Raw genomic sequence first — 15801 nt, 5'->3', positions numbered from 1 at the left:
ACTCTGGTCAACACCCTCCTCCCCCAGCCTTACTGGGACCTGGTCAACACCCTCCTCCCCCAGCCTTACTGGGACCTTCTGTCAGACAGACTGTACCTGGTCTACTGTAGCTCTGACGTCTACTGTAATCTGCTGTAGTCTACTGTAGCACTGTAATCTACTGTAGCACTGTATTCTACTGTAATCTACTGTAGCACTGAAGTCTATTGTATCACTGTAGTCTACTGTAGTCTATTGTACCACTGTAGTCTACTGTAGCACTGTAATCTACTGTAGCACTGTAATCTACTGTAAACTACTGTACCACTGTAAACTACTGTACCACTGTAGTCTACTGTAGTCTGCTGTAGCTCTGAAGTCTACTGTAGTCTGCTGTAGCTCTGAAGTCTACTGTAGTCTACTGTACCACTGTAATCTACTGTACCACTGTAATCTACTGTAATCTACTGTAGCACTGACATCTGTTGTACCACTGTAATCTACTGTACCACTGTAATCTACTGTAATCTACTGTAGCACTGACGTCTGTTGTACCACTGTAATCTACTGTACCACTGTAATCTACTGTAATCTACTATACCACTGAAGTCTACTGTAATCTACTTTAACACTGAAGTCTATTGTACCACTGTAATCTACAGTAATCTTCTGTACCACTGTATTCTACTGTAATCTACTGTAGCACTGAAGTCTATTGTATCACTGTAGTCTACTGTAGTCTATTGTACCACTGTAATCTACTGTACCACTGTAGTCTACTGTACCACTGTAATCTACTGTAGCACTGTAGTCTACTGTTGTCTATTGTACCACTGTAGTCTACTGTAGTCTATTGTACCACTGTAGATTACTGTAGTCTACTGTACCACTGTAGTCTACCGTAGTCTACTGTAGTCTACTGTAGCACTGTAGTCTATGGTACCAATGTAGTCTACTGTAGTCTACTGTAGTCTACTGTACCACTGTAAACTACTGTACCACTGTAGTCTACTGTACCACTGTAATCTACTGTACCACTGTAGTCCACGTAGTCTCTGTGTCTCTGTGCACTTAATCTACTGTACCACTTTATTTGTACCACGATTTCCACTGTAATCTACTGTACCACTGTAGTCCACTGTAGTCTACTGTAGTCTACTGTTGCACTGTAATCTACTGTACCACTGTTATCTACTGTACCACTGTAGTCTACTGTACCACTGAACTCTACTGTACCACTGTAATCTACTGTAGTCTACTGTACCACTGTAGTCTACTGTAGTCTACTGTACCACTGTAATCTACTGTACCACTGTTATCTACTGTACCACTGTAGTCTACTGTTGCACTGAACTCTACTGTACCACTGTAATCTACTGTACCACTGTAGTCTGCTGTGGTCTACTGTACCACTGTAATCTGCTGTAGTCTACTGTAGCATAGCAACACTGCGGCAGGTAGCCTAGTGGTTAGAGCGTTGGGCCAGTAACTGAAAGGTTGCTGGATCGAATCCCCGAGCTGACAAGGTAAAAATCTGTCGTTCTGCCCTCTGAACAAGGCAGTTAACCCCACTGTTCCCCGGTAGGCCATCATTATAAATAAGAATTTGTTCTTAACTGACTTTCCTGGTTAAATAAAAATAAATTATACAAATTTTGTAGGATGGTGAGATGGACTGATGGTCGGCGTTGCTCAGGTCATGGAACCTCCCCTTACTGTGACCTCATTGTGACCTAACTGAGGCACCACTGTAGGATGCTATAAATCACTGGGACACCACTGTAGGATGCTATAAATCACTGAGACACCACTGTAGGATGCTATAAATCACTGAGACACCACTGTAGGATGCTATAAATCACTGGGACACCACTGTAGGATGCTATAAATCACTGGGACACCACTGTAGGATGCTATAAATCACTGGGACACCACTGTAGGATGCTATAAATCACTGGGACACCACTGTAGGATGCTATAAATCACTGGGACACCACTGTAGGATGCTATAAATCACTGGGACACCACTGTAGGATGCTATAAATCACTGGGACACCACTGTAGGATGCTATAAATCACTGGGACACCACTGTAGGATGCTATAAATCACTGGGACACCACTGTAGGATGCTATAAATCACTGGGACACCACTGTAGGATGCTATAAATCACTGGGACACCACTGTAGGATGCTATAAATCACTGGGACACCACTGTAGGATGCTATAAATCACTGGGACACCACTGTAGGATGCTATAAATCACTGGGACACCACTGTAGGATGCTATAAATCACTGGGACACCACTGTAGGATGCTATAAATCACTGGGACACCACTGTAGGATGCTATAAATCACTGGGACACCACTGTAGGATGCTATAAATCACTGGGACACCACTGTAGGATGCTATAAATCACTGGGACACCACTGTAGGATGCTATAAATCACTGAGACACCACTGTAGGATGCTATAAATCACTGGGACACCACTGTAGGATGCTATAAATCACTGGGACACCACTGTAGGATGCTATAAATCACTGGGACACCACTGTAGGATGCTATAAATCACTGGGACACCACTGTAGGATGCTATAAATCACTGGGACACCACTGTAGGATGCTATAAATCACTGGGACACCACTGTAGGATGCTATAAATCACTGAGACACCACTGTAGGATGCTATAAATCACTGGGACACCACTGTAGGATGCTATAAATCACTGGGACACCACTGTAGGATGCTATAAATCACTGGGACACCACTGTAGGATGCTATAAATCACTGGGACACCACTGTAGGATGCTATAAATCACTGAGACACCACTGTAGGATGCTATAAATCACTGGGACACCACTGTAGGATGCTATAAATCACTGAGGCACCACTGTAGGATGCTATAAATCACTGGGACACCACTGTAGGATGCTATAAATCACTGGGACACCACTGTAGGATGCTATAAATCACTGGGACACCACTGTAGGATGCTATAAATCACTGGGACACCACTGTAGGATGCTATAAATCACTGAGACACCACCGTAGGATGCTATAAATCACTGGGACACCACTGTAGGATGCTATAAATCACTGGGACACCACTGTAGGATGCTATAAATCACTGAGACACCACTGTAGAATGCTATAAATCACTGGGACACCACTGTAGAATGCTATAAATCACTGGGACACCACTGTAGGATGCTATAAATCACTGGGACACCACTGTAGGATGCTATAAATCACTGAGACACCACTGTAGGATGCTATAAATCACTGGAACACCACTGTAGGATGCTATAAATCACTGGGACACCACTGTAGGATGCTATAAATCACTGAGACACCACTGTAGGATGCTATAAATCACTGGGGCACCACTGTAGGATGCTATAAATCACTGGGACACCACTGTAGGATGCTATAAATCACTGGAACACCACTGTAGGATGCTATAAATCACTGGGACACCACTGTAGGATGCTATAAATCACTGAGACACCACTGTAGGATGCTATAAATCACTGGGGCACCACTGTAGGATGCTATAAATCACTGGGACACCAGTCTACTGTTCCACTGTAGTCCACTGTAATCAACTGTAGTCTACTGTACCACTGTAATCTACTGTACCACTGTAGTCTACTATACCACTGTAGTCTACTGTATCACTATAGTCTACTGTACCACTGTAATCTACTGTACTACTGTAATCAACTGTAGTCTACTGTACCACTGAAATCTACTGTACCACTGTAATCAACTGTAGTCCACTGTAGTCTACTGTAATCTACTGTACCACTGTAATCTACTGTACCACTGTAATCAACTGTAGTCTACTGTAGTCTTCTGTAGTCTACTGTACCACTGTATTCTACTGTAATCTACTGTACCACTGTAATCTACTGTACCACTGTAATCAACTGTAATCTACTGTAGTCTTCTGTAGTCTACTGTACCACTGTATTCCACTGTAGTCTACTGTACCACTGTAATCAACTGTAATCTACTGTACCACTGTAATCAACTGTAGTCTACTGTAGTCTTCTGTAGTCTACTGTACCACTGTATTCTACTGTAATCTACTGTACCACTGTAATCTACTGTAATCTACTGTGGTACAGTAGATTACAGTAGATTACAGTGGTACAGTAGATTACAGTAGATTACAGTGGTACAGTAGATTACAGTAGAATACAGTGGTACAGTAGACTACAGAAGACTACAGTAGACTACAGTTGATTACAGTGGTACAGTAGATTACAGTTGATTACAGTGGTACAGTAGACTACAGTGGAATACAGTGGTACAGTAGACTACAGAAGACTACAGTAGATTACAGTTGATTACAGTGGTACAGTAGATTACAGTGGTACAGTAGATTACAGTAGAATACTGTAGTCTACTGTAGTCTTCTGTAGTCTACTGTACCACTGTATTCCACTGTAATCTACTGTACCACTGTAATCAACTGTAATCTACTGTAGTCTTCTGTAGTCTACTGTACCACTGTAGTTTGCTTTAGCACTGAAGTATCCCGTACCTGTACTGTACCAGAAAATAAAGTGTCTTTATTCTGGACCCAGTCAGGTCTTTAACACATCCATACCACATGGTGCTGGTAACTATCCATACCACAGGGTGCTGGACCCAGTCAGGTCTTTAACTATCCATACCACATGGTGCTGGACCCAGTCAGATCTTTAACACATCCATACCACATGGTGCTGGACCCAGTCAGATCTTTAACACATCCATACCACATGGTGCTGGACCCAGTCAGGTCTTTAACACATCCATACCACATGGTGCTGGTAACTATCCATACCACATGGTGCTGGACCCAGTCAGATCTTTAACACATCCATACCACATGGTGCTGGTAACTATCCATACCACATGGTGCTGGACCCAGTCAGGTCTTTAACTATCCATACCACATGGTGCTGGTAACTATCCATACCACATGGTGCTGGACCCAGTCAGGTCTTTAACACATCCATACCACATGGTGCTGGACCCAGTCAGGTCTTTAACACATCCATACCACATGGTGCTGGACCCAGTCAGGTCTTTAACTATCCATACCACATGGTGCTGGACCCAGTCAGGTCTTTAACACATCCATACCACATGGTGCTGGGTCCAGTCAGGTCTTTAACACATCCATACCACATGGTGCTGGTAACTATCCATACCACATGGTGCTGGACCCAGTCAGATCTTTAACACATCCATACCACATGGTGCTGGACCCAGTCAGGTCTTTAACTATCCATACCACATGGTGCTGGACCCAGTCAGATCTTTAACACATCCATACCACATGGTGCTGGACCCAGTCAGGTCTTTAACTATCCATACCACATGGTGCTGGACCCAGTCAGATCTTTAACACATCCATACCACATGGTGCTGGACCCAGTCAGATCTTTAACACATCCATACCACATGGTGCTGGACCCAGTCAGATCTTTAACACATACATACCACATGGTGCTGGACCCAGTCAGATCTTTAACACATCCATACCACATGGTGCTGGACCCAGTCAGATCTTTAACACATCCATACCACATGGTGCTGGTAACTATCCATACCACATGGTGCTGGACCCAGTCAGATCTTTTAACACATCCATACCACATGGTGCTGGACCCAGTCAGGTCTTTAACTATCCATACCACATGGTGCTGGTAACTATCCATACCACATGGTGCTGGACCCAGTCAGGTCTTTAACACATCCATACCACATGGTGCTGGACCCAGTCAGGTCTTTAACACATCCATACCACATGGTGCTGGTAACTATCCATACCACATGGTGCTGGACCCAGTCAGGTCTTTAACACATCCATACCACATGGTGCTGGACCCAGTCAGATCTTTAACACATCCATACCACATGGTGCTGGTAACTATCCATACCACATGGTGCTGGACCCAGTCAGGTCTTTAACACATCCATACCACATGGTGCTGGACCCAGTCAGGTCTTTAACACATCCATACCACATGGTGCTGGACCCAGTCAGGTCTTTAACACATCCATACCACATGGTGCTGGTAACTATCCATACCACATGGTGCTGGTAACTATCCATACCACATGGTGCTGGACCCAGTCAGGTCTTTAACACATCCATACCACATGGTGCTGGTAACTATCCATACCACATGGTGCTGGACCCAGTCAGGTCTTTAACTATCCATACCACATGGTGCTGGACCCAGTCAGGTCTTTAACTATCCATACCACATGGTGCTGGTAACTATCCATACCACATGGTGCTGGACCCAGTCAGATCTTTAACTATCCATACCACATGGTGCTGGTAACTATCCATACCACATGGTGCTGGACCCAGTCAGATCTTTAACACATACATACCACATGGTGCTGGACCCAGTCAGATCCTTAACTATCCATACCACATGGTGCTGGACCCAGTCAGGTCTTTAACACATCCATACCACATGGTGCTGGACCCAGTCAGGTCTTTAACACATCCATACCACATGGTGCTGGTAACTATCCATACCACATGGTGCTGGACCCAGTCAGATCTTTAACACATCCATACCACATGGTGCTGGACCCAGTCAGATCTTTAACACATCCATACCACATGGTGCTGGTAACTATCCATACCACATGGTGCTGGACCCAGTCAGATCTTTAACACATCCATACCACATGGTGCTGGACCCAGTCAGGTCTTTAACACATCCATACCACATGGTGCTGGTAACTATCCATACCACATGGTGCTGGACCCAGTCAGGTCTTTAACACATCCATACCACATGGTGCTGGACCCAGTCAGATCTTTAACACATCCATACCACATGGTGCTGGACCCAGTCAGATCTTTAACACATCCATACCACATGGTGCTGGACCCAGTCAGGTCTTTAACACATCCATACCACATGGTGCTGGACCCAGTCAGATCTTTAACACATCCATACCACATGGTGCTGGACCCATCCACTCCCCTGCTGAAAGATCAGTCACTAAATGTTGGCACCATTGTAACAGGATGTAATCAAGCCCTGGTCTCCATGGGAACACACAAACACACACACACACACACACACACACACACACACACACACACACACACACACACACACACACACACACACACACACACACACACAAGCTTTGCAGGTCCATCAACCCATGTAAATACCTCTCTTCAGTAACCTGTGGATCATCAGGAGAACCTTCATAAATCAGCAGAGCGTTAATAACCTATTAATTATATCTCCCTCACTAACTTTAAGCATCAGGTGTCAGAGCAGCTTACAGATCACTGCACCTGTACATAGCCCATCTGTAAATAGCCCACCCAACTACTTCATCCCCATATTGTTATATATTTGCTCCTTTGCACCCCAGTATCTCTACCTTCAGATTCATCTTCTGCACATCTATCACTCCAGTGTTTAATTGCTAAATTATAATTATTTAGCCTCTATGGCCTATTTATTGCCTTACCTCCCTTATCTGACTTCATTTGCACACACTGTACATAGACTTTTTTTATTGTGTTATTAACTGTATGTTTGTTTATTCCATGTGTAACTTTGTGTTGTTTGTGTCACACTGCTTTGCTGTATCTTGGCCAGGTCACAGTTGTAAATGAGAACTTGTTCTCAACTGGCCTACCTGGTTAAATAAAGGACTTGTTCTCAACTGGCCTACCTGGTTAAATAAAGGTGAAATAAAAAATAAAAAATTGCCCATACCATAATCACACCGCCACCATGGGGCAGTCTGTTCACAACGTCGACATCTAACCACTTGCCCACGTGACGAAATACACGTGGTCTACGATTGTGAGGCCGGTTGAATGTACTGCCAAATTCTCTAAAACAACATTGGAGGCGGCTTATGGTAGAGAAAATAACATTAAATTATCTGACAGCAGCTCTGGTTGACATTCCTGCAGTCAGCATGCTAATTACACACTCCCTCAAAACTTGAGACATCTGTGGCATTGTGTTGTGTTGTGTGACAAAAACTGCACATTATAGAGTGGACTTTTAATCGTCCCCCAGCACAAGGTGCACCTGTGTAATGATCATGCTGTTTAATCAGCTTCTTGATATGCCACACCTGTCAGGTGGATGGATTGTCTTGTCAAAGGAGAAATGCTCACTAACAGGGATATAAACAAATTTGTGTACAAGATTTTAGAGAAAAAACCTTTTTGTGCCTATGGAACAATTCCGGGATCTTTTATTTCAGCTCATGAAAAATGGGACCAACACTTTACATCAGTGGTCACCAACCAGTCAATCGTGATCAACTGGTCAATCACCAAGGCATTCCCAGTCGATCACCAAACATTTCTGTAAAAAAAAATATTTTTTTTAACTATAAATCCTTTTGTTCCTTTTTTAAAATTAGTTTCGTGCTGTTGGCGAAATGTGCACTTGATTCAGCAGCCCTAACTTCCATTTGGAACCATTTCCTGTGTCTGAAGGTTAAACTCCACCTACACCGCAGGCCCAGAGAGAAAATCAAGTGCACCTATAGGCCCACAGCCGGCCAATCAGATAGTTCAGATCACCATGTTCTCGTGCCGTAGTAAGAAGCCATCCAACGCAAAGGAATATTTCACTTTCTCTGGTCATATGAGTAACAACATTTAATTGGTGCATGAGGCAGAAATAATGCAGTGCGACTTGAGTTTCGCCATCAGCTGGGAAGACCGTGTTCCCTTTTCTCAGCGGAGGGAAGGAGGGAGGGCGAATCGAGCTGAGACACCCGCTGCTCTCTCCCTCTTTACCCTCAGACTGACCATCAGACGCAGGCCATCGGTCCAGTAAAACAAATATAAAAAATTTAAATTGTTATGCTCACTTAGCTGTGCTTCACAAGTAATACGACAAAATACCTATTATCCGTGTGATCATATAGCCAATGTCTTTAAATATAATTTAAAAATGGTCTGAGAAAAAACAACATTGGCAGGCAATTCAAGCGTAGCTAATATGCAGTGATAATGTATTGGGCCTAGAGCCCACTGCACAAACCTCATCGCTACAGAGCTCGTTTTAATTGGTTAATGTTGTATAGGTTTACATTTTTTAAATTATGTTATTTATTTTTTTTAATCTGAGCTGTAGATCTCGACTTGCATTTTGGCTCAGAAAGTGATCTGGACTCAGAGGATAACGCTACAGTACCTCAACCCCCATAACACTACAATACCTCAACCCCCATAACACTACCTCAACCCCCATAACACTACAGTACCTCAACCCCCATAACACTACCTCAACCCCCATAACACTACAGTACCTCAACCCCCATAACACTACAGTACCTCAACCCCCATAACACTACAGTACCTCAACCCCCATAACACTACAGTACCTCAACCCCCATAACACTACAGTACCTCAACCCCATAACACTACAGTACCTCAACCCCATAACACTACAGTACCTCAACCCCCATAACACTACAGTACCTCAACCCCATAACACTACAGTACCTCAACCCCATAACACTACCTCAACCCCCATAACACTACAGTACCTCAACCCCCATAACACTACAGTACCTCAACCCCGTAACACTACAGTACCTCAACCCCCATAACACTACAGTACCTCAACCCCATAACACTACCTCAACCCCCATAACACTACAGTACCTCAACCCCCTTAACACTACAGTACCTCAACCCCCATAACACTACAGTACCTCAACCCCCATAACACTACAGTACCTCAACCCCATAACACTACCTCAACCCCCATAACACTACAGTACCTCAACCCCCATAACACTACAGTACCAGAAAGTGATCTGGACTCATGGTGAGTTTGTGTTTCTGTTAAGTGTATGTTGTTCTTTAAAACATCAGCTACAGATTATAACATGTACCAGCTACAGATTATAACATGTACCAACTACAGATTATAACATGTACCAGCTACAGATTATAACATGTACCAGCTACAGATTATAACATGTACCAACTACAGATTATAGCATGTACCAGCTACAGATTATAACATGTACCAACTACAGATTATAACATGTACCAGCTACAGATTATAACATGTACCAGCTACAGATTATAACATGTACCAACTACAGATTATAACATGTACCAGCTACAGATTATAACATGTACCAGCTACAGATTATAACATGTACCAGCTACAGATTATAACATGTACCAACTACAGATTATAACATGTACCAGCTACAGATTATAACATGTACCAGCTACAGATTATAACATGTACCAGCTACAGATTATAACATGTACCAGCTACAGATTATAACATGTACCAGCTACAGATTATAACATGTACCAGCTACAGATTATAACATGTACCAGCTACAGATTATAACATGTACCAGCTACAGATTATAACATGTACCAGCTACAGATTATAACATGTACCAGCTACAGATTATAGCATGTACCAGCTACAGATTATAACATGTACCAACTACAGATTATAACATGTACCAGCTACAGATTATAACATGTACCAGCTACAGATTATAACATGTACCAGCTACAGATAACATGTACCAGCTACAGATTATAACATGTACCAACTACAGATTATAACATGTACCAACTACAGATTATAACATGTACCAGCTACAGATTATAACATGTACCAGCTACAGATTATAACATGTACCAACTACAGATTATAACATGTACCAATTACAGATTATAACATGTACCAGCTACAGATTATAACATGTACCAACTACAGATTATAACATGTACCAACTACAGATTATAACATGTACCAGCTACAGATTATAACATATACCAGCTACAGATTATAACATGTACTAGCTACAGATTATAACATGTACCAGCTACAGATTATAACATGTACCAGCTACAGATTATAACATGTACCAGCTACAGATAACATGTACCAGCTACAGATTATAACATGTACCAACTACAGATTATAACATGTACCAACTACAGATTATAACATGTACCAGCTACAGATTATAACATGTACCAACTACAGATTATAACATGTACCAGCTACAGATTATAACATGTACCAGCTACAGATTATAACATGTACCAGCTACAGATTATAACATGTACCAACTACAGATTATAACATGTACCAACTCCAGATTATAACATGTACCAGCTACAGATTATAACATGTACCAGCTACAGATTATAACATGTACCAACTACAGATTATAACATGTACCAATTACAGATTATAACATGTACCAGCTACAGATTATAACATGTACCAACTACAGATTATAACATGTACCAACTACAGATTATAACATGTACCAGCTACAGATTATAACATGTACCAGCTACAGATTATAACATGTACCAGCTACAGATTATAACATGTACCAGCTACAGATTATAACATGTACTAGCTACAGATTATAACATGTACCAGCTACAGATTAGAACATGTACCAGCTACAGATAACATGTACCAGTTACAGATTATAACATGTACCAACTACAGATAACATGTACCAGCTACAGATTATAACATGTACCAGCTACAGATTATAACATGTACCAAATACAGATTATAACATGTACCAACTACAGATTATAACATGTACCAACTACAGATTATAACATGTACCAGCTACAGATTATAACATGTACCAGCTACAGATTATAACATGTACCAGCTACAAATAACATGTACCAGCTACAGATTATAACATGTACCAACTACAAATAGCATGTACCAGCTACAGATTATAACATGTACCAACTACAGATTATAACATGTACCAACTACAGATTATAACATGTACCAGCTACAGATTATAACATGTACCAACTACAGATTATAACATGTACCAGCTACAGATTATAACATGTACCAACTACAGATTATAACATGTACCAGCTACAAATAACATGTACCAGCTACAGATTATAACATGTACCAACTACAGATTATAACATGTACCAACTACAGATTATAACATGTACCAACTACAGATTATAACATGTACCAGCTACAGATTATAACATGTACCAACTACAGATTATAACATGTACCAACTACAGATTATAACATGTACAAGCTACAGATTATAACATGTACCAACTACAGATTATAACATGTACCAACTACAGATTATAACATGTACAAGCTACATGGGCACTTTTGATTTTGGAAGGACCATAAAGGTCATGGAAAGTGGTGTATTCAGCATTTCGGTGCTAGTTGTCACATTTCACATGTGACCCACTGGCTTAAATAAATGTTGACATTTAATATTCTTTCTCATATCATACAATGATTAATGCACTATGCAGTAAAATGACCTACCCCGCTAAGTAGTGTGGTAATGAAGTGGGTAATCATAGGGCCTTGAACGTCAGTGACATGTTACCAACAGCGACATCTAGCGACGGATCGACGTAAGGACAATAATATTTCTATCGTACTTCCGGGTCCGTAATGGTTCCTTCCTTGTTGTTTCTCTAAACGTCACGAAACAGTGGATAATTAAATTGATTCTTCAAACATTGACCAGAGAGATATTATTATTAGCGATGTATCATCAACCGGTACTGAAGAACCGACGGACTCTTCTGGAACGAGCTGAGAAATTCATATCTGAGATTTATTTCACCGACTGCAACCTTAGAGGAAGGTAAATGGCATTTTCTTAGCTAGCGGTCAAATACAACAAAATGCATGTCCATTACACACTCAATTAGCCCGCTAAGTAACTATGTTTTGTCGGGTAGATAGAAGTTCTGTTTATTGTGTAAAATGTATGAATTCACCAAGACAAAGAGAGAAACTGCTCTGCTCCTTGAAATAGCTATTGTTTACTGGGTCATGAATCCCCCTTCTGGATCTAGTTATGATCTGATCTGGGTCATGAATCCCCTTCTGGATCTAGTTATGATCTGATCTGATCTGGGTCATGAATCCCCTTCTGGATCTAGTTATGATCTGATCTGGGTCATGAATCCCCTTCTGGATCTAGTTATGATCTGATCTGGGTAATGAATCCCCTTCTGGATCTAGTTATGATCTGATCTGATCTGGGTCATGAATCCCCTTCTGGATCTAGTTATGATCTGATCTGATCTGGGTCATGAATCCCCTTCTGGATCTAGTTATGATCTGATCTGATCTGGGTCATGAATCCCCTTCTGGATCTAGTTATGATCTGATCTGGGTCATGAATCCCCTTCTGGATCTAGTTATGATCTGATCTGATCTGGGTCATGAATCCCCTTCTGGATCTAGTTATGATCTGATCTGATCTGATCTGGGTCATGAATCCCCTTCTGGATCTAGTTATGATCTGATCTGATCTGGGTCATGAATCCCCTTCTGGATCTAGTTATGATCTGATCTGGGTCATGAATCCCCTTCTGGATCTAGTTCTGATCTGATCTGGGTCATGAATCCCCTTCTGGATCTAGTTATGATCTGATCTGATCTGGGTCATGAATCCCCTTCTGGATCTAGTTATGATCTGATCTGGGTAATGAATCCCCTTCTGGATCTAGTTATGATCTGATCTGATCTGGGGAATGAATCCCCTTCTGGATCTAGTTATGATCTGATCTGATCTGGGTCATGAATCCCCTTCTGGATCTAGTTATGATCTGATCTGATCTGGGTCATGAATCCCCTTCTGGATCTAGTTATGATCTGATCTGATCTGGGTCATGAATCCCCTTCTGGATCTAGTTATGATCTGATCTGGGTCATGAATCCCCTTCTGGATCTAGTTATGATCTGATCTGGGTCATGAATCCCCTTCTGGATCTAGTTATGATCTGATCTGGGTCATGAATCCCCTTCTGGATCTAGTTATGATCTGATCTGGGTCATGAATCCCCTTCTGGATCTAGTTATGATCTGATCTGATCTGGGTCATGAATCCCCTTCTGGATCTAGTTATGATCTGATCTGTGGGTCATGAATCCCCTTCTGGATCTAGTTATGATCTGATCTGGGTCATGAATCCCCTTCTGGATCTAGTTATGATCTGATCTGATCTGGGTAATGAATCCCCTTCTGGATCTAGTTCTGATCTGATCTGGGTCATGAATCCCCTTCTGGATCTAGTTATGATCTGATCTGATCTGGGGAATGAATCCCCTTCTGGATCTAGTTATGATCTGATCTGATCTGGGTCATGTAATAACATGTCTTCTTTCCAGACTATATGGAGACACATGTCCCCTGGAGTCGATCTCTTCCTCTCTGTCACAGCAACGGATCCCCTTCCTGGAGGCTGTCAAACAGAACTTTGAGCCGTATCAAGTCGGCGATACCTTCGGACCCACGTAAGTAGTGGAGTATTTTGGTAGCCCTCTTCAGGTACTGTAGCGTTATGGGGGTTGAGGTACTGTAGTGTTATGGGGGTTGAGGTACTGTAGTGTTATGGGGGTTGAGGTACTGTAGCGTTATGGGGTTGAGGTACTGTAGTGTTATGGGGTTGGGTACTGTAGTGTTATGGGGGTTGAGGTACTGTAGTGTTATGGGGGTTGAGGTACTGTAGCGTTATGGGGGTTGAGGTACTGTAGCGTTATGGGGGTTGAGGTACTGTAGTGTTATGGGGGTTGAGGTACTGTAGTGTTATGGGGGTTGAGGTACTGTAGTGTTATGGGGGTTGAGGTACTGTAGCGTTATGGGGGTTGAGGTACTGTAGCGTTATGGGGGTTGAGGTACTGTAGTGTTATGGGGGTTGAGGTACTGTAGCGTTATGGGGGTTGAGGTACTGTAGCGTTATGGGGGTTGAGGTACTGTAGTGTTATGGGGGTTGAGGTACTGTAGCGTTATGGGGGTTGAGGTACTGTAGTGTTATGGGGGTTGAGGTACTGTAGCGTTATGGGGGTTGAGGTACTGTAGTGTTATGGGGGTTGAGGTACTGTAGTGTTATGGGGGTTGAGGTACTGTAGCGTTATGGGGGTTGAGGTACTGTAGTGTTATGGGGGTTGAGGTACTGTAGTGTTATGGGGGTTGAGGTACTGTAGTGTTATGGGGGTTGAGGTACTGTAGTGTTATGGGGGTTGAGGTACTGTAGCGTTATGGGGGTTGAGGTACTGTAGTGTTATGGGGGTTGAGGTACTGTAGCGTTATGGGGGTTGAGGTACTGTAGCGTTATGGGGGTTGAGGTACTGTAGCGTTATGGGGGTTGAGGTACTGTAGCGTTATGGGGGTTGAGGTACTGTAGCGTTATGGGGGTTGAGGTACTGTAGTGTTATGGGGGTTGAGGTACTGTAGCGTTATGGGGGTTGAGGTACTGTAGCGTTATGGGGGTTGAGGTACTGTAGTGTTATGGGGGTTGAGGTACTGTAGCGTTATGGGGGTTGAGGTACTGTAGTGTTATGGGGGTTGAGGTACTGTAGTGTTATGGGGGTTGAGGTACTGTAGCGTTATGGGGGTTGAGGTACTGTAGTGTTATGGGGGTTGAGGTACTGTAGTGTTATGGGGGTTGAGGTACTGTAGTGTTATGGGGGTTGAGGTACTGTAGCGTTATGGGGGTTGAGGTACTGTAGTGTTATGGGGGTTGAGGTACTGTAGCGTTATGGGGGTTGAGGTACTGTAGTGTTATGGGGGTTGAGGTACTGTAGCGTTATGGGGTTGAGGTACTGTAGTGTTATGGGGGTTGAGGTACTGTAGTGTTATGGGGTTGAGGTACTGTAGCGTTATGGGGGTTGAGGTACTGTAGCGTTATGGGGGTTGAGGTACTGTAGCGTTATGGGGGTTGAGGTACTGTAGCGTTATGGGGGTTGAGGTACTGTAGTGTTATGGGGGT

The 15801-nt window shown here is 42.7% G+C and overlaps 1 protein-coding gene across 1 annotated transcript in view; it reads left to right on the top strand.

Annotated features, from left to right (window-relative positions):
* The first annotated feature begins 12446 nt into the window (after positions 1-12446).
* man2c1 (mannosidase, alpha, class 2C, member 1) overlaps positions 12447-15801 on the top strand; it is an 88342-nt gene continuing 84987 nt past the window's right edge. Inside the window, exons 1-2 of the mRNA XM_045706460.1 lie at positions 12447-12666; positions 14201-14326. Of these exons, the coding sequence (XP_045562416.1) occupies positions 12566-12666; positions 14201-14326 (227 nt within the window). The 5' untranslated portion in view covers positions 12447-12565. The remainder of the gene's footprint in view (positions 12667-14200; positions 14327-15801) is intronic.

Source organism: Salmo salar, chromosome ssa23, assembly GCF_905237065.1.
Source record: "Salmo salar chromosome ssa23, Ssal_v3.1, whole genome shotgun sequence".
Classification (NCBI taxonomy): Eukaryota; Metazoa; Chordata; class Actinopteri; order Salmoniformes; family Salmonidae; genus Salmo; species Salmo salar.
Note: the sequence above shows the minus strand (reverse complement) of the source record. Positions and strands in the feature narration are given on the sequence as shown.